The 21,106-nt window shown below is 42.0% G+C and overlaps 1 protein-coding gene across 1 annotated transcript; it reads left to right on the top strand.

The window, feature by feature from the left end:
- The first annotated feature begins 3,183 nt into the window (after positions 1 to 3,183).
- LOC110180480 (transcription elongation factor 1 homolog) lies at positions 3,184 to 8,780 on the top strand. The gene is made up of 2 exons (XM_020948164.2): positions 3,184 to 3,368; positions 8,551 to 8,780. The coding sequence occupies exons 1-2, from the start codon at positions 3,253 to 3,255 to the stop codon at positions 8,681 to 8,683; spliced, it is 249 nt and encodes an 82-aa protein (XP_020803823.1). The 5' UTR covers positions 3,184 to 3,252; the 3' UTR covers positions 8,684 to 8,780.
- The last annotated feature ends 12,326 nt before the right edge of the window (positions 8,781 to 21,106 follow it).

Here is a 21,106-nt window from a genome sequence, read left to right as displayed (position 1 = left end):
GATGCTCGTGGAAGAGAATATTAAACGCCAGACATTTGCCAGGTAGATATCGTACCATGTTGGATCTTATTGCAGGCTTGATCCGAGAATGACCCGATGGGTAGTACATAGATATAGCCACTAGTGCCAAGATGTTCTTTCATGAAACGGACACCGATCGACCCGCATCGAATCATCCGAGTTCCTTGTACAGGATTTACAGAGTGCTGTCATTTTAAAACGTCTCGGAGTTGCCAACGGCTAGAATAAATGCCAATCGCTTAAAATAATCAATTATGTTAAAAATTTCATGCTCACGCGTAAAATAATTATCAGAGTCGGTCCGCACAAATCAAATTCACTCCCATTATCCAACGGTATCCCACAAGGATCACCTACATACATATGTATATCGGTAATCCTATTTCTCATCGCATACAACAAACTCTCAAACGCAATATCTATACACAGAGAAGCTAAATTTTACGCTTACGCGGACGATTTTTTCCTAATAATAAACTTCAGAAACAACAAAAACCTTAATTTTAACATAGACAACCTATGACATGACATAAGCAACTGGTGCTCAGGGGCATCTCTATCTTTAGTTAAATGCGAACACATCCATATATGCCAAAAACACAATTGCACTAGAACCATAAGCTGTAGCAATACACCAATAAAACAAGTAACAGAACTCAAAATCTTAGGGATAACCATAAACAGTAAATACAAAAGGGACACACACATAAAATCACTTCTTCCATCACTACACCAAAAATTGAATATCATAAAATGCCTCTCCAACCTCAAATTCAATTGTAACACACAAACACTACTCCACGTCGCGAAAGCAACAGTCATAGCAAAAATCGAATAGCGAAAAGCGTGCTAAACTAATTAAAAACCCCCTTTAACACTGCAATCCGTCTAGCCCTTGGCGCCTACCGAACCACACCTATAAATAACTTGCTATACGAAGCCAACATCCTCCCATTAGAGCAAAAACGAGACATTCAAACAGCCAAACTCACAAAAAACCTTATATTTTCCAAAGTTACACCAATACACAAACTTGTCAAACAAAGAAAATCAAAAATGAACCCATCAACCATAGACCGCACAATAAACCTTTGTCAAGCACTAAACCTACCCTACGAACCAGTTAACCTACACAAATACGAGCCACCTTGGGATCTCCCAAACCTCATAGACCCAACATTTAGAGCGCACAAGAAACAAACCACACCACCAGATACATACATGAAATTATACGAACATACCAAAGACAGCCAAAAAACACACAAATTCATATTTACAGATGGATCAAAAATGAACTTCACTGTATCATATGCAATCACAACAGATACTTATATTATTTAATATGGTATCCTACCCCCGCACTCATCAGTACTCTCCGCTAAAATAATAGCTATATTAGTAGCGATCGACCAAGTCAAAAGCACAAGGGAAAAGTCCATGATATGCTCTGACTCTCTCTCAGCAATTGACGCCATAAGAAACACAAACAACAACAATTTTTACCCCAACAAAATTAGATCACTTCTTACAAAACTAGCCCCAAAAATTAAAATATTGTGGATCCCTGATTATGTAGGCATAGCAGGCAACGAGCTAGCCGACCAAACAACCAAATCGAAATGCAGTATGCCCCTTATTTACACCCCAAACATTAATTTAACAGACATAAACAGACACTTAAAACTAGAATTCCTAACAAGAAATAAACTGAGCATAGAACACTGGAATCAATGGTATAAAAACATTAACAAAGACAATTCAAACATCGACAATTATTGCAGATCCTTCCATCCCAAATCGAGCAGACTCGATCAAATTAAAATAATACTCCTTAGACTCTAGGCCACACAAAACTTACACACGAGCACTACTTTAATCAAAACCAAACCCCACCCTGCCCCTTCTGCCACGGCGACAATACCTTACCCCACCTATTAAATTCATGCCCATCAACTCTTTCTACTAAACTGTCGATCTTCAGGAATACAAACCCATTAAATCTCCTTAACGAACTCAACCCCGATAATTTAGAAAAATTCTTAATTTTCTTAAAAACTTCAAACCTATATCACAAAACTTAATAATACCCAAAATGTACATAAATAAAATCTACCAACTAAGTAGCCTAAATACAACGAACAATATGTAATTAACTAATAGACTTAAATATCATTAACTTTAAAAGCCGAAGGCCTTGCTGTCAGCGCTTTACCAACTAAGTTAGTCTAGTTTTGCAAACTTCTCCATCTTTAATAATAAATAAATAAATAAATAAATGTTAAACGTGTCTTACGTTTCGAAAGAGTCGGGTCAACAATTTATGATAATATTTTATATTGCACCCCAAAAATTCCGAAAAACTAGTGAAGATAGTAGTCACACTTCCAAAAAAAGCTCTTTTCCAGTGCGAAACATTAAATTTCAGGGTGGCCCTCTTTCATAAAATTAAAAATAATATAACGAGAACAGACTATTCAGTTTATTTTTTTCTATCTATTTTAATTCCCCTAACGTCAACAGGCCCAAAATACAATTACGAAGGTAGCCACTTCGGCAGTTAAAGCAGTCGTATTCGTATTTCGTAGTGAAAAATTGTGTGCGGACAAACTTTGTTCTAACTTTGTTCTAACATTAACCCTTACGCAACATGACATTTTGCTTAACTATTAAAATATTCAATTTTAAGACAATAATATTCGCCACGCAAAAAGAAAAACAACGACTCATTTCCAGCTCAAAATTAAATTATAAAAAAATGTTCTACTCGTTTTATTACAAAAGGAAACTTAAAGCCCCATACATCATTTAAGGGCTAATCAACACATTCTATTGTTATCCCGCTCGCACTTACTAGGTTGAGCCCCTCTCTCTCGCACTCATTGCTATGATTGAAGAGGTACCAGATTTTTTCGACGGAACTACCTTTTATATTTGTATCATGATCAGGCCATTAAAACGGCGTTTTGCCCTCACTGCGCAGTTCTTTAGACACTCATTAAGTTTCAAATACAATGCGTTGTGTACTATTGTTTATTGGATGTTTAGTACATATGTACATACATGTAGTACATATATTTTAATTATACAAAAAGTAATTCTAATGTGAACGTGGCATTAGATTGGATTTCCCAGTTTTTTATATTTTGTGTTCATTTGAAGTTATCTTGACTAACGTCAAGAACCTAACATATTTTATATACCGGTGAAGTAGTTCGACTTATAGGTCAAAGTATGGGTAGGAGGAAATCGAAGCGGAAGCCACCGCCAAAAAGGAAGAACATTGAACCACTTGATCAGCAATTTAACTGCCCGTTTTGCAACCATGAAAAATCGTGTGAAGTAAAAATGTAAAATAAAATTGTTCTGTGCATTTGTTGTACTACTTTAAAATGGGCTTGCTTCTATTGTGTTAAAAGTTTATGTTTTTTGAAATACATGATCATTTTATTACAAAAGTTTGGGATGCAGAGAGAAGCCTACCTAGCCTTGTCCGTGTCTGAAAAAAACTAGTTCCTCACTTGTAAAGCTATCTGAATGAATTTTTTCCCATAGTCTCTTAATTACCCTCACTAGTTTATAAACCGGGTCGAACGACTATATCATAAAGCTGCCATATGAATGATCGTAAAATTTTAGAAATAATAATACTTTTCCGGTTTTCAACATATTTTTATCTTATTTGAAAATAGGAGTAATCATTTAGCTGTCATAGGAACAAACGGTAAATTTTTCGAAAAAAATATATATACATATAATTGCTGTATAATGTATTAAATATATATAAAATGGCATTGTCGTTTTCAACATATTTTTCTACCCTTGCAGGGTATTATAATTTCAGTCAGAAGTTTGCAACGCAGTGAAGGAGGCACCTCCGACTATATAAAGTATATATATTCTTGATCAGGATCAACAGCCGAGTCGATCTAGCCATGTCCGTCTGTCCGTTTCTACGCAAACTAGTCTCTCAGTTTTGAAGCTATCTGAATGAAACTTTGTAGTTAGCCTTCTATATACTCTCACTCGTATATATGTCGGAACGGGCCGGATCGGACGACTATATCCTATAGCTTCCATAGGAATGATCGGAAAATTTTTACAAAAAAAATTTTAACTTTTTCAGTTTTCAATAGAATTGGCTCAAATTTGAGATATAGCGATTTTACTATACTCTACAATTTTGTATAAAATTTTATGAAAATCGGACTACTATATCATATAGCTCCCATAGGAACGATCGAGAAATTAATACAATTAAATTTATAACTTTTTCAGTTTTCAGCTGATTTTTCATCAAATTTGAGGTATAGCCATTTTATATAAGTCTTAAATTTTGTGGCAAATTTCATGAAAATCGGACGACTATATCATATAGGTTCCATACAAACGATCGTTTGATGTAGAGGAAAAATGCAAATCTGTGACTGTAAAATTGCAAATATAATATGTATAGGTGAATGAAATGAAAGCAGGTATTACTTCATTGTTTTTTAACACAAATATATATAATTAATGTATGAATTCCTATTCACAGAAGTTCTATCTGCAAGGGTATATAAACTTCGGCGTGCCGAAGTTAGCTTTCTTTCTTGTTTTTTTTTATTTATGATATTTAAATGTATAAAAATCGGACTACTATATCATTTAGCTGTTATAGAAACTATCGAGAAGTAAATAAAATTATAGCTTCGATTTTTTTCAAAATATTTTTATCTCATAGATGTATTCAGAATTCTGGATTTAATTTATTAATATCTGACTACTATATCATACATATATATACATATGTATATGTATATAGACATTTTGACTTATACTCTACAATTTTGTGTACAATTTTATGAAAATCGGACTACTATATCATATAGCTCCCATAGGAACGACCGAGAAATTAATACAATTAAAAATTATAACTTTTTCAGTTTTCAACAGATTTTCATAAAATTTGAGGTATATCCATTTTATATTAGTTTTAAATTTTGTGTTAAATTTCTTGGAAATCGGACGACTATATCATTTAGGTGCCATAGAAACGGCCGTTAGATGTAGAGGAAAAATGCAAATCTATGAATGTAAAACTGTAAATTATATATATTATATATGTATAGGTGAATGAAATTAAATCAGGTATTAGTTTATTGTTTTTTAACTTTTTAATATATTATATTATTATTATAATTTATATTATATGGATTCCTAGTCATAGAAGTTCTATCTGCATGTTAGCTTCCTTTCTTGTTATTAATTTAAATTGATACTATATTAAAAATGATCTAATTGCAATGTGCAAGGGTATACAAACAAAACAGTTGCCTTAATTTTGTCAAATCTACATTTATCATAACTACACTGTATATTACGTTCTATGCCATGCCTCTTAAATTTTCTTTGTATCACTGTCTCGAGTCTCTTTACCGATTAGCATCTCTAAAGGGCTTGCTTTGGTTGCTCTACTAACTGTGCCATCACTGGTTAGTTGATTTCACTGCAATCAAGAGATTCTTGAGATCATCATAGATAATCCCTTACAGTTTTATACGTGATAAAAATATCAACAGCCCTTGAATTAATTTTGTCAAACCAATAATGTTGATGTATCTTATACAGAGTATTTTGCTGTATAATTAAAATTCTTTAAATCCCTATAGTTAAAAAACTCTTAAGTATCGTAAAAAAAATTAGGTAGTTTAAAAAAATCCTTTACGGAGACCTGATTATATAGTAAAATGTTCCTACGGTTGTTAATAAAAAATGGTCAGTATCACTGCAGTTGCTAAAATGCGTGGGCGTTGATTTCTTGACAGCTTACAGTCCCAACGTCTCTAAACTTTCTAATAATTGAGTCATCATTAACATTAGACTGAGTAAAGGTAAATAGCATCTAATACTTATGATAAATTTACGACAAAAGGTAAATTAATAAGAAGTCTACTAGAATAGGACGGTTATTATTGGTTTAAATCCCATTTTAAGCTTTGTAGATCGAAAGCTAAGAAAGTTTTGTTGATTTAATGTTAACAATAAGAACTGAACTGAATGGTCAATGTAAATGTTCTTAAACCTTATATAACTTCAATAATCCTCTATAGTTGTTAGCATTCCATTTGGGAACAGATAAAAGAAATTATTTCTTCTAAGTAAGGGAAACAGAGTAGGTTTCTAAGGACAAGATAATTAATTTCTGAAAGAGATTGCACATGACATTGGCCAAATACCGAACCAAGTGTACCTCCGTACACTGACAGGAAAAATAGATCTAAAAATTAGGCTCCATTAGTGCATGACGTAAAAACAGTAGTTAAAAGGAAATGAAAAAATAGGCAATTAGCTTATCATTAGTTACGATACTATTTTCATATACCAGAATGGAAAAATGTGTAGAATTACGATTAGTATTGACATTTTAAAACTGTTTTAGGTCCTGCGAAAAATGAAGCAAGTCAAATAATATTTTGTGAACAACTGCGTTCAGCACGCAACATTTTTTAGCCGAAAAAAGCAGATGGTCTAGACTATGTATTTCAGGGGACTTAACCCTTTATTAATTTTTAATTATGGGGTGGCTTATTTGAGATCGACGGATGGTAAAAAGAAAGACAATAGAATTACTTAGATGATGTCATGTATAAAACATATTGTGTATCAATTTTAGGCCACTACTATTAAAGGTACTATATTCGAATAATTATCATTTAAAATATTAATTTTTTTCCTCCAAAATGAACTTAGAACTTATAAAGTGAAGTGTACACACAAACAATCGGCGGCTGTTGCCGCATACCTACACGAGAGCGGCAGCCTCTAGAGCGCTCTCTCACTGGCTTTTTAACGAAATGTAAGAGAGCCTAAAGCCAGTTCAAAAGCCAGCACGAAAAAATCGTGTGAAAAACAATTGTATGGCGTTAGTCATCTTGATAAATTTATTGTCTTTGGTATAACGGAGCGAATTCTGAAAAAAAATTAATGTATGACATTGTTACAATTCTCTGCATCAGTTTTGTCAGTATATATCGGATCAACTAAATGAAGGTGTAATATTATTCTGCCGTTTAAAGCCCACTTTGTTTCCAAAATCTATAGTCACATAGATTTTAGTATCTCCGGGGTTCTTCAGCGGATGGGAAACAGAGTATGGATCAAGAAAACGCGCTGTGGAATTCGTAACTGTTTGACGTGATACAGCGAAATGTTGAACAAGACAGCAAAAAAAATCGTTTTTTGTGTAGGACAAGTGCTACAATCATAAAGGAATTTGACAACATTGCATTCCTCGAGAGAAGTAATAATGGAGGGGTCTCTTCTTTTTCGCCTTTTAGAATCAATCTACGTTTACTTATGTGAAAAACGTAAGTTGAATTTGTTTGTAAAATAAAAAAGCTTTATTTATTCTCAAAATAATTTTATCCTCTACAAAGTAATCTCCTCCTCATAAAACAAACTTATGTCAACGTTTTTTTTCTTTTTCAAATCTTTGAATTTGCTAAATAGTCCCTCCGTTCCAGTATAGTCCTCAGCGCCCCGATTCGGCTATCTATATCTTCAATTGAATCGTAACGCTTTTCCCAGAGTTGTTTCTGGAGTTTAGGAATTAGGCATAAGTCACATGGAGCCGAAACGAGAATACGGTGGTTTCAAAACGAACGAAATCGAAAAAAAAACTGTCATCATAACCCAGATTTTTTTGTCGTGCTCTTTCCGGTATGGTCTTTTGTTTTAGGGTCCTAGGCATAAATCCAAGTCAATTCTTCTGTAATCATACATTTGACCTAATCCTAATAGTAAAAAAAGTATTGTTTCATACACATAACCCGACGACATTTTTCAAGAAATTGAGCCTTTTTGGAACCAAACGAGATTTGACTTTTCGTAGGCCGACATGGTTTTCACAGGTTCTTTTGATTTGTTTCAGTAAGGTCTCTATCAATGAATTAATGATTTTTGGCCTTCTTTGAAGTATCACTTATAAACATTTTTCTGTGACATAAAAGAAGAACCAAAGGCCATTTGCAACACCCTCGAAGTTCAAGTTCACATTTTTGTATTTTTCTATACATTTAACAAAAGTTTCTATATAATATAGTCCTCTGGTTTTAATAAAAGAAAACTGAAACTATGAAAATATGTTAAAAAATGAAGAAGTTATAATTTTTTGTTCCAAAAATTTTTGATTGTTTCTATGGCAGTCGTCCGATCCGGCCCGGTCCAGCTAATATACTAGTGAGAAAATATATACATGTACAACTAGTTACTAAGTTTCATTTAGATACCTTTAAAAGTTGAAGACCAGTTTGCGTAAAAACGGACAGACGGATGGACAGATGCTGACCAATATATATACTTTTTATGTTTGGAAATGACTCTTTTACTGCGTTACAAACTTCTGACTAATATTATAATACACTGAAAGGTTATAAAAACTGCCCAAGAAATTTATGATTTTTATAATTTATACAAAAATTCCATAAATTTAACTGATGGTATCATATTGAATATTTTTCAACTTATTTATTTTTTTATGGATTATTTCAGGGATAAGGGCAGGAACACCGCAAAAATAACATGCCGAGTGTGTTTGGAAGACTACCAAACAGGAATAAACTTCCTTTCAGAACCAATTGATGTTTACAACGATTGGGTTGATGCCTGCGAAACTGCAAATTAAATATAAGTAGCTTATCTATTAGTCTATTTTGTCTATTAAAATATAATATTCAAACTCCAAGAACAAAATCAATACGATCCTCTACCTTTAAAAACTAGTTCTTTGAGTTTTTTTTAGTACAAATTGGTATGACGGTCATATAAAATCCTTAGAAAACGAAGAAGCTTTGCTTTGTAACAAATTTTTCCGATTTGTTCGCGTAACACTTCGTCAATCGCCCTTTGAAAGATCCTTCCCACATTTTGTAGTCCAAAATGTCGGCAAAAGTCATAGCCGGATTTTAGGTATAGGAGTAGTAAAGAAAATTTGGCCGATATCTGCTGCTCCCATCGGGTAAGGATTTAGCTTAGAATATACGGGTTCCTTAGTTTCCGTACTAATTGTTGCAATAATCGAGGTGTTTAATGGAAGCTCCTCGTTAGAGTGCGAAAACATTTGTTTTCCTTTAAGGATCATTTTCTTGAAGTCAGCTATTACTGAATTTGGAACTATTAAGTCATCGATATTAGTAAAGTTCACATTATCGTATTCGTTGTATTTATAGGGAGTCGACAAGCGTTATGTTCATCAGCTCCTTTAGGAACTTTACATAATTTTTTGTCGCTTCAGAGTCTATGAGAATTTTAATAGTTTTCCCCGTCAGCGTTCGCAGAATGGAGGGTAATCGGGACCTTTCCCTTGAAAAGGAAAGGTCGTTGGATTCGAATAAGTCGTTCTCGTCTTCAATTACATAACGTGCAGCTTCGGCCGCGTTTTCGTAATTTTCGGTTTCTTCCGCATTGGAGGCCTCGACCTCAACATAGTACAACATTTGGATTAGGTCGCCCTGACCAACCGACTCTAGCCTCTGCCCTAATAGGCGTAAGGATGTTTTATCTGCATGGGCATCAGTAGCGGGTTGCATCGTCCTGTATATCAGTAAAACCTGGGATTGTTTGTATGTCGCACTGCGCTGCCCCTGGTACTGAGGCTACCCTCTGGTAGGATTCTACCTATGGCGCTTCTATACGCACATTTTGTAGCTGTTGAAAAACAGTATTGATTTTACCCTGAAACGGCCCTAAGCTTTACTTCCTGTTTAGCCAATGCGGCATGTATTAATGCATCTATTTAAGCCGCGTTTATAGTGTATGTGTTTTTATCTGCCTGTGCCCGTGTTGGCTGCAAAGTATGGAGCTCTTGAACCAGCTCTTTGTCAGTGTCACTTTTAAATTCACTATTATTTTCCCTATATGCTCTCGGGAAATTCATATGGTCACTAACTGGCTAACACTTAACACAGGTAATGAGGGGTCGAATATTTTAATTCGATAGAAAATAATTTGGCTCCAGATTATTTATATTAATAACTCGGTACTTGACGTCTAAAAAAATTTATTCGGAGACGACTGATATTAATTCACTTTATTTGTAAGTCACATTTACAATCGCACTTTATTTAATTGTTTGTATTAAAAATTTGGAAAAAGAAATAATTGATTGGAAGGGATTGTTATTATTTTTTTCCCTGTGTGTGTAATTGAAACTGTATTAGCCCACTTACATTTGTGAGTCGTGGATTCGGTATTGCATTATTTTTAATAAATAGATGGAAACGGCGGTGTATAGTATCAGCGCCGACGTGTCCGGCTGCCTTTCTAGGACAAGATCTGTTTTTCCGTGAGCGGGTGCTGGCTTACTCTTCGCGAGCCCATCGCCGTTCCTGAGTATGTTTGGGATATGTTGGGAGAACTTCTCTCTATCTGCCTTTAAGACTAGATAATCAATTCAGTAACAAAAGCGTTGGAGTTAATAATAAAAGAAATTATAACTAGCGTTAAATGCAGAGGAGAGAACTGTAGCTGCGCTAACTATTGAAAGTAGGAATTATTTATTTGTTTTTGACACAAATATATATAATTTATTTTCTATTAATTATTAATAATCGAACTGCAATCTGCAATGGTATATATATACACTGCGCGTCATCAGATTAGCGCCCCCTGAACATTCTCGGGTAATGTCCAATATTATCCAAACTATCAAGGCTAAAGCCATAAAACTTTTTTGACGATACTTTTAATAATATTCTTCAAAATAAGATAAGGTACATAATGATAAGTATAACAATAATATTTTATTTATTTGAAAAGAAAATGTATACCAAAAATATGAATTTAATTTTGCGTCATCAGATTAGCGCCTGTAAATTCAAATTTAGTTATTTCGCGTAATTTTTGGCGTACAGTTGTGAAATTTTTTGTGCTGATTAATTGAATAATTGTTTATAAACTAAGAATCAAAATGGGTAAAGGAACTGTCCTATCTTTAGAAGAAAAATCTAAGATCGAAGCCTTTAGTGAAAGTGGCTTATCTTTACATAAAATTGCTGAAAAAATAGGAAGGCATCGAAAAACTATAGACAGTTTTCTTTAAAATAAACAAGGATATGGATTCCGAAGCAGACATTCGGTCTATAGTTAGACATGCGTCTAATTCACACGACTCTTCTACCAAAATTAAAGAAAAAAGCTGTGTGGAAGCTAGGAAGTCCAAAACTAAAAAAAAAAACACAACTAAATAAGTTACGAAAGGAAATGCGCCTAAATTTTGCTCGCTCGCATATGACATGGTCGAAGGAGTGGCGCTTTGTAGTCTTTTCCGATGAAAACATATTTAATTTAGAAGGCCCTGACGGCTATAATTATTATTTCCATGACATGCGTAAAAAAGAGCATATTTTAGATCGTTTACATAGCCGGGTAGGTGTTGTAATGGTATGGCGTTTTCAACACGATAACGCTCCAATCCATACTGCCCGATCTTTAAAATCGTGGATACAGGGCCAAAACGTTGATGTCCTGGAGTGGCCGCCGTACTCTCCGGACTTAAATATAATAGGGAACGTTTGGGAATGGCTCTCGAGAAAAGTATACGAGTCTGGAAAGCAGTATAGTACAAAATTGGAGCTCATCGACGGGATTAAAGAAGCTTGGTCTTCAATATCATTACAATACGTTGAGAAATTGTACGAGTCACTTCCCAGCAGGATCTGTGAGGTCCTGGAAAATGGGGGCGGGACCACCCACTATTAATTTGATTAGAAAAGAAGTAAATAATAAGATAAAACATAAAACACTACTAGTTGTTAAGTATTAAGTGAAAATTCATTAAATTTAAGCAGGGGGCGCTAATCTGATGACGCAAAATTAAATTCATATTTTTGGTATACATTTTCTTTTCAAATAAATAAAATATTATTGTTATACTTATCATTATGTACCTTATCTTATTTTGAAGAATATTATTAAAAGTATCGTCAAAAAAAGTTTTATGGCTTTAGCCTTGATAGTTTGGATAATATTGGACATTACCCGAGAATGTTCAAGGAATGACGCGCAGTGTATATATATTTTTTTTTTTTTTTTTTGACACATCGAACTGTATTGAGCAGAATTATAATTTTATTGTAAATGACTTGGAATTCCTATACTAAGCAAAGTCGAAAAATCACTACAGTCCTTTTCATTATTGCGCTAGGACTGTATACTTGGTACCCCATCAGACCAGACTCTATTCCTTTTAGTATTAATAAGTATCAGGTTCACACAGTGCCTCATAACTTTAAATTTATTAAAGCATTCAAATGCAGTATTAAAAAAATTAAAGCACCAGCACATGTTCAAGAGCATGTATAATAACCCTGAATTACCACATATCATCAAAAGGTCAAATTCATCAAAGTTTTATGAAAGTGCAGGCTTCTCCTTTTACAGCGCCGACGCTCCGACAATCCGACAATCGTGTCACAACCGACTCCCACTCTTTAATTTTATATGTTTAAGGTTGATGAATATATGATGAAAAAAATGTCAGAATTCATCAGTCTTTCGTCAACAAAATCTGCACCTACCATTGAGTCTAACTGGTAGGCACCGAATTAGCAAATATTTGTCTTATTTAATATTGGATGGTGACGGAGCAAATGCTTTGTCGTCTGAAGTTCCGCTCGTCCTTCTACAGCTGGTGTTGTAGGGCAGCGCCATTGTCATTGTGTGCAAACCTATGACCAGTGGTGACTGCCGTAATTAAGATGTCGTGTAACTTCGTAACTCATTTCGGCATCATGTAATCAGTGTCGCCTTCCTTCCAGAATATTGATATGACCTATGCGGTATGATAGCCCCTGTAATTCATAGCCTTGAGGCTCACCACACTCTGCACCGCCGAGTCCTTGATAAACAGGTCAAACAGCATAATACCTAGTAATATCAGAACGGTAGCTGGGCACGAGCTCAAAGCTGCGATGCCAGCTATCTTGGATGTATTGTATCTTTGGATTTTTTTATCTCTTGTGATATGATAAACATTTTGTTACTCATGTCGTCGGGGTGGTTCAAGTCGATTATCCACAGTATGGGCGAGTAAACATATATACATACACATACATATAGAAATATAACCGGCAGAAATTCAAATGCCAGTTGTATCTTGAAATGCCAGCCCAAGCATAGGCAACCATTTTTAAGGGGAGGGAAGTATTTCCATAAGCAATGTACTTCCGGAGCTAGCGACTCTATCTCAATTAACATAAACAATTCTTGAAACAAATAAGTGGCGGTTTCTGATAAAGACCAACAATTGTTGAAATCAAGAAGTGGCGGTTCTTAAGTGACAGTCGAGCTCTCCATTAATGTATACAATCAATATACCAAGCTGGAGATCTCGTTTCCAAATTCATGTAAACAAATAGCAATTAAATTAAGATTTTTAACTTCAGAATTCAGTCTTAAGCTGATATCAATAGAATAAAGAGCATAAAACCTTTTGTTTTTCATAGTCAACTTAGCCACCATTTTGTAAGATAGGACGAACTAAACAGGTATATAAGGATTTAGTGTCATAGGGGTCATTGAATTCCTTCGATCACCGTTTAATAAATCCACACCCTGGCTCTATTCACCATAGACGAAATATGATCAATAAAGTCAAGTTTTGGGTCCAAGCGGACGCCTAAACCTTCAACTGAAATATATCCTTACGAGGCGAGAATGGTTAACAGAGTCAAATGCTTTACTAAAATCAGTATAGATTAAATCTCTCTGAAATTATTATGGAAGCCCTTTATAATATAGAAAGAGAGCTCCAAAAGATTTGTTGTTGTTGATCACGTTGTTGATAAGACGCACATGGCGTCGGCACAGTACCTGTGCACACAGCCAGGAATTCCGTCGGGACCTGGCGAATAAACTGGCTTGACACGATGAAGATCTAAAAGAAGAGAGCTGTCGTTTTGGGCTGGGACAAAAAATTAAGTTTGATTTGGGTATCTCGTAGGAATAAGTATGGTGTAAATTCGAAGAGTTTGAATTAGTTGTTGAAAAAACAACGAGTTAAATAGTCTTTATAACCCTGCATACACGTTCAGCACGGTAAAGTTTGACCGAGCTGATAAAAGATGAAAGGGCAGATTGAACTGAAATTTAGCATACTGCACTAGTGGTGTGCCGAGGGAGGCTGCTGCTGAGAGCCCGTGGAGGGTAGTTGGGGTCTGTCTACATGCTGCCCACCAATTGCGTCTCAGAGACTTAATTAATAGAGTAAAGCTATTAAATTGGGTGTCCTGCGCCAAGAACATTTCAAAAGTTTTACGAAAACTCAATAAAATTACCTAAAAACCATTTTTGGTTTGCCGCATGAAAGACAACATTTCCCTATTTCTCTTTCCACCGTCCGAGCTGTATCACTAATACACTCGGCGTGCATGACGTTGTCGCAAAGCCAGCAGCCGATTGTAAGGTAACCTGCAGAAATATCCTTTTGCAGGTTTTGGCGAATCAGAAAATATTTTAGGACATTATTGAGACTTACCACTGTACTTGTACTTAAGAAAAAGAGAGAAAAAAAACAACAGAGCCATAAAGATAAGAAGTGAAGAGACAGCCAGAGCGAGAGGGCGGGAGAGCGTGGGAGATCAGATAAGAAGTGCAGCGGCACAACGAAAGCGAGAGAGCGTTTAGCTGTTGCGAACAAAAGCAAAATGAAGAAGGCACAAAAAGGAATGCAAAATGCAATAGCTAGCACTAGCTGCACAACTAAATTTTGATACAAAACCAATTATAAACAAAAATCAGAATATCTGCATGCATACGCGAAGTGAACGGAAAGTTGTTGACACAAAATAGAAAATTTAAGTTAGCCCCGGTGGTTATTTTCAACCTTTAACACAAAACGAGAGCGGAAGAAAAAAACACGTCCGTTCACTTGGAAAGATGAAAGACAATATGAGTAGTAAGAATTGCCGATTATCCGGACCTTTGATGTCGGCAAAAAGGGTCATAAAAATGCAATTAATTGGTTAGCTGTCAAAATTTTAAGTGGTTTGAGTAATAAAAATGCAATTATTAAGGGTTAGCTGTCAACATGTCAATGGGTGGGGTAATTAAGATGCAATTAATTAGCGTCAGTGCAGGTAAAAGGATACTTGTGAACAAGAGTTCAAGAGCCCGGACAAGGACGACCCTCACTTAAAAAAAGGGATAGGGGAGGCAGTTGAAAGGGCGCACCGCAGCGATCCTGCACCGCATCGGTCCCGTTCACCGACGATCCTCACTTAAAAAGGGACGGGGGTGGAATTGAAGAAGGGTGGTAGACACGTAACGGGAAAATCCACGATCTCCTCGATCCTGAAGCGCACGTGGACGGTCATCCACAATCCCCTCTTAAAAAAGGGACGGGGTATTAAAGAAGGGTTGTTTTGTAACGGAAAACCCACGCTCGTATTGAAGCACGTTCGCCCACGATCCTCACTTAAAAAAAGGGACGTTACATGCAATTCAGAACGTGTACAAGTCTTGTAACGGAAACACCAAAGTACAAACATTTGAATGACACTCACCACGAGCGTGTGATTTTCCCTGCGAGATAGAACATGGTTACACACACAAACATGCACGCACACACCACCCGACTCTCGGAGGGAGGTCGGTGTGACGTGGTCGCGAGTGCGGTTGCACTGCGGTGGTGCTCCCGCAATTTGTGTTTGGTGCGCGGGTTGCGGCAGTGTACCCTGCGCAACGGGGCGCCGGCAGGCTGCGTGAAGCTGGCGGCGGTACTCACGTGCAGAGCCGGGTCCCAGGCGTCCGCGGAGGATCCGGAAAAATCCAAACCTCGGATTCCAACGATTCGAGTCGACGGAGAGAGTGGTGAGAGCATTTCCCCCGATGTTTTTTGTTGTTGCCTCTGTTGCTTTTGCGAGTTGCTTCTCCCGAGGTGAACGTGGCTGCCCCCGCAGTTTTTTTCGCTAGTCACGTCAGCTGTTGGCGAGATCAGCTGGGTCTAGTGTTGTGGGGTGCCAGAGACCTACCCGGTCTGGCAGCCCCCCCCCTGCCTTTGGTGGCGTCGGGCTACTCGAGCGACAGGTGGCGCTGTCAAGCCCTTTCTCACGATGTAGAAAGCTCCTTGTTGCGACACCCACGTCTGCTCTGCATATGCTGGAGGTAGCATATATTTTTGGGCTGCGGCCCTTGATCCTTGGCAAGGGGTAAGGGGAAGTGGGTGAAACCTAAGTCCTAAGCTGCACTGGGAGGCCCGAGTGTGGTAAAGGTCAAGGATCTGACCAACCGCCATCCCCACCGCTACGCGGCTCACCATTCCAAACGGGGCTCTGGCGACCGAGCAGGAGCGGTATAACTCCCACCTGTTCAGTCACGGGGAAACTCCTGGCCAACGTGGGACCCCGAAAGTGCACTGGCCGTTTCGTCTGTCCTTCCCAAACCCCCTCGCAGCGTCGGTCCCAAAGTGGGCGGCTGCGTGAAACCGTGTCGGTGCCATAGTGGCCGGCGGTGGTAAATGCCTGGCAGCAGGCGTTAGCTGCACATAAATTCCAAACCCAGGTAGCGTCTGACCCACAGTGGGCGACTACCTGGTCTGCGTCTGTGCCATATTGGCCGGCAGCCAAAGAACCTGGCAGAAGGTATAAAATGCAGCCTTGCATTGGGCGACAATGCACCCTTTACTGGAATGTCGGAACACAACATAAATATTCCAGGTGGCAGCCACAAAAGTGGAAATCCACCCGTGGGGAAACTCACGGCTAGGGCAAGGATTCTGGAGGCCCTACCCAACATTCCATCACACCCCGTCGAGGCGGTGGCTGACTTGGCCGCCTCGGTAGGTACTGCACCAAGCCAGGAGACGGTAATGGACACGGGGGATCCTGCTGCATTCAGGAAGAGCAGCTTGATGGCCCGATCCCCACCCCTCGCGGCGTCCCCGGCGCCAGCGAGGAGTAAAACCGGCGATCCCGCTGACTCGGCCAAGAGAGGCAGGGACCCGGCCAGCCCTGTGAGCGGTCCCAGGGGCACGCGTCCCAAAAGGAGCAAAGCTACCGTCGTCGAGCCCCCATCAGACACCGAGGAGGTCAAGGAGCGGGCGCTTACGCGCACGGAGAGCGCTTGCAGGCTCGGAAAGCTGCTGGACGAGCTTCACAGCCTTGTCCACGAGAAGCAGGTTCGCCACATCAACAACGCTATAAGGTCGATGATTGACGAGATGCGGAACCTGAACTCTTGCATAGAGCTGGCGGCCGAAGGACCTGATGAGCCCAGGGAGCCGTACGCTCGGGAGAGCGTCTGCTCCAAGTGCTCTCAGCCAGCACTTGGCGGCAAGCCTGGCGTAAGCAAGGCCCAGCAAACGGCTGCCGCAAGGAGGAAGGACCGGGCAGTCCAAACGGAGCCGTGGCGAAGGTTCAGCCAGCCAACAGACGCGGGGACGAGTAGCGAAGTCCCAGGGCGGACGCGAGCCCCACAAGTCCAGGCTACAGCCCCTGCAGCGACGGCGAGGGGTATCCGGAATGCCCAACGAGCTCCCCAAGCAAAGTCTCGGGCAACAGGGCACGGGTCAGGGAACGCAGCAGGACCAACAAGACCTCCAGATCCCGTGCCAGCGAACGGCGGGGACTCGTGGAGCACCGTGGTCAGGAGGAAGAAGCAAACCCGCAAAGCTCGCCCCGACGCGGTGATAGTAGAGGCACCAGGAAAAAGTTACAACGAGATCCTGGCGCTGGTCACCAGAAGGGACGACAGCAAGCTGACCAACCTCGGAGGGTCAGTCAGCAAGGTGCGTAGGACGGCCAGGGGCAACTTGCTCCTGGAGGTAGCCAGAGGGAGCAACGAGAGTGCCGAATCCATGAGGGTCAGCATCTCTCAGGTCCTCGGCGACGCGGCTGAAGTGCGAGCGCTGACGGAGGAGTCGAAAGTCTGCGTCTTCGAGACTCGTAACCTCGACGCGATCACGACAGAGAGCGAGATCCGTACAGCCTTCTCAGACCAATACCAGCTGAGTGAAGGTGCAGTGAGGATCCGAAGCCTCCGCCCCGGGTATGGGGAAACACAAACAGCAGTCCTCAGCCTGCCTAGCTCTATGGCGTCGGAGGTTAGGCGGCGAGGCGAGGTCCGCATAGGATGGACCCGGTGTAGAGTCCGTGAACGCGAGGGCCCCCCGCGCTGCTTTAGATGCCTGGAACTCGGGCACATCGCCATCAGGTGTAAGAGCCTGGTGGACAAAAGCGGTTGCTGCCTCAAGTGTGGCGAAGCAGGCCACAAGGCTGCTACCTGCAGTTCCGGCAGAGGAGTCGGCCCTGGAGAGTCGAACCACCAGCCGGACAAAAAAAGGACTCCGGGCACAAATGGCGGGCTCGTCCGCTCAAGACCCGAATGCAGCTGATCCAACTCAACCTGAATCACTGCAGGGCTGCGCAGGACCTGCTGACGCAGACGGTGCGCGAGGTAGGGGCGGATGTAGCCATAATCAGCGAGCCCTACAGGGTTAGAGAGGGAGGAGTGTGGGCCAAGGACCGCTCTGGCAAGGCGGCCCTGTGGCTCTGTGGCGACGGCCTGCGGCAAATGTCCAACATCCTGGCAGCAGATGGATTCGTGAGGGCGGAAATTGGCGGCTACCATATCTATAGCTGCTATCTGGCGCCTAGCCTCCCGCTGGAGGCGTATAGCAGGATCCTTGAGGACCTCAGCAGCGACCTATGTGGAAGGGCCAACGTCATAGTCGGAGGCGACTTCAACGCTTGGGCCCAGGAGTGGGGTTCGGTCCTGACCAACGCCAGAGGACGCGTGGTGCTGGAGGCTTTGGCCGCGACAGACGTCGTCCTCCTAAATAACGGGGGGCGGCACACGTTTGTCAGAGCGGGAGCCGCCTCTGTCATCGACCTCACATTTGTGAGCAGAGCAATCTCCCACTATGCCAAATGGGAGGTTAGCGATGTCTACACCGGGAGCGACCACGAGGCGATCCTGTGCTCCGTCGGAGTGCCTGTTGTAGGTACCCGTTCGGCTCTGCGGCCCGAAAAAGCTTACCGGCCGGACACGCTGTGCATCCGGACGTTTACTAATGTGTTGGATGGCATGGTAACAGGGGAGCCGCGTGGAGCTGATGGGATGGCAAACCATGTGGCAGCAGCGCTGGAGCATGCATGCGACCAGAGCATGCGGCTGAGAGGGTCGTTTCGAGGAAGTCGCAGGCCAGTCTTCTGGTGGAGCGACGAGATCGCCGATCTGCGATCCACCTGCCACCGTGCCCGCAGGCAGCTGACTCGTGCGCGCGGCTCTCCGCGAGCCTTGGAGTGTAGCGAGGCCTTCAAAATTGCGAGGAAGGCCCTCAAGGTGGCCATAAGAGGCGCAAAGAGGGACCGATTCCTGCAGCTCTGCGACGAGGCGGAGGAGGACCCTTGGGGCGGTGCGTACCGGATGGTGGTCAAGAGCCTGAGAGCTGGCAGCACAGCTCCATCGGACCCCGAGGAGCTGGATTTCATTGTGCGAGCGCTGTTCTCGAGTGGAGCTCCGGTGACCGTGGAGCCGAGCGCGGACCGCCACCCCGATGTCGACTGCGAAGTCTCGGAAGAGGAGGTGATTCGGCTGGGAAGGAGCGTGCACCACAAAAAGGCGCCGGGGCCGGATGCCATACCCAACAGGGCCCTGAAAATAGCTATAGCACTTCACCCGAGGGAGTTCGCAGCATTGTACTCCAAGTGCCTGGAGGAGGGAATCTTTCCGGAGAGGTGGAAAAGGCAGAAGCTGCTGCTGCTCTCCAAGCCGGGCAAGCCACCGGGGGAGCCATCCTCCTACAGGCCAATCTGCCTGACCGACACCGCTGGCAAGGTGTTCGAGAAGATCGTGGCAGCCAGACTAACTGCGGCCATCGAGGAGTCCGGAGGTCTCTCCCCGAGCCAGTTCGGTTTCCGGAAAGGGAGGTCCACGCTCGATGCCATTGATTGGACATAGGTCAAGGACATAGCTGGTTCGGCCATCGCGGGTACGAGGTGGAAAGGCGGCTCCAAGAGCTACTGTCTCGTGGTTACGCTGGACATAAGGAACGCCTTCAACACCGCGGACTGGAACCGAACCTTGGAGTCCCTCGTCGCCCTAAATATCCCTGGGTACTTACTAAAAGTAGTAAGGAGCTACTTTAGTGAGAGAGTGCTTGTAGTGGCGTCAGCTATGGGTTCCAGAGCATACGAAGTCTCTGCCGGAGTCCCCCAGGGCTCCGTGTTGGGACCCCTGCTCTGGAACACCATGTACGACGGGGTTCTGCGACTACCTATGCCCAGGGACACTACTGTTGTCGGGTTCGCCGACGACGTGGCAGTGGTCGTAACCGCCAAGGAGCGTACCGCTGCGGAAGACCTGGCGAACGAAGCGATCGGAACGATCGAGGCATGGCTTTTGAGCGCCGGCCTGGAACTAGCGGCGCACAAAACAGAGGCAGTCCTGATCTTGAGCAGGAAAGCGGTGGAAACGGCCGAGATCCGGGTCGGTGGAACCGCGATCAGATCGCAGAGGGCGATCAAATACCTCGGCGTCCTAATCGACACACGGCTGTCATTCAGGGAGCACCTGGAGTATGCCCAGAAGAAGGCCAGCGGTCATCACACACGGCTGTCATTCAGGGAGCACCTGGAGTATGCCCAGAAGAAGGCCAGCGACGGCAGGACGTCTCGCCCGCATACTGCTCAACACCAGAGGGCCCAAGCAGATCACCAGGAAGCTGCTGACGAGCGTCGTAACATCACAAATATTGTATGCGGCGCCGGTGTGGGCAAAAGCAGCCGCGACGAAATCCTATATGCGGGGCGTTGAGGCCACCTACAGACTGTGCGCTGTTAGGGTGGCGAGCGCATTCAGGACGGTTTCGGACGACGCCGTTCTGGTGATAGCCGGCATGGTCCCCCTGAGGGAGCTGGTCCGTGAGAAGGCGGAGGTTCGGTGTGCGCTGAGAAGTCACGAAGGACCAGGAGGCGGCGCTAAGGCCGAGGCGAAGAGCGCGGCTAGAGGAAGGAGCTACGAGAGCTGGCGGAGGTAGCAGGAGCGGAGATCAGGGTGGACACGCTGGTGCCGATGATGTTGGAGAATCCCAGGTTGTGGGAAGCGACAG

This window comes from Drosophila serrata, unplaced genomic scaffold (genome assembly GCF_035046125.1).
Source record: "Drosophila serrata isolate PLE 108 unplaced genomic scaffold, ASM3504612v1 contig_74, whole genome shotgun sequence".
In the NCBI taxonomy this organism is placed as follows: domain Eukaryota; kingdom Metazoa; phylum Arthropoda; class Insecta; order Diptera; family Drosophilidae; genus Drosophila; species Drosophila serrata.
Note: the sequence above shows the minus strand (reverse complement) of the source record. Positions and strands in the feature narration are given on the sequence as shown.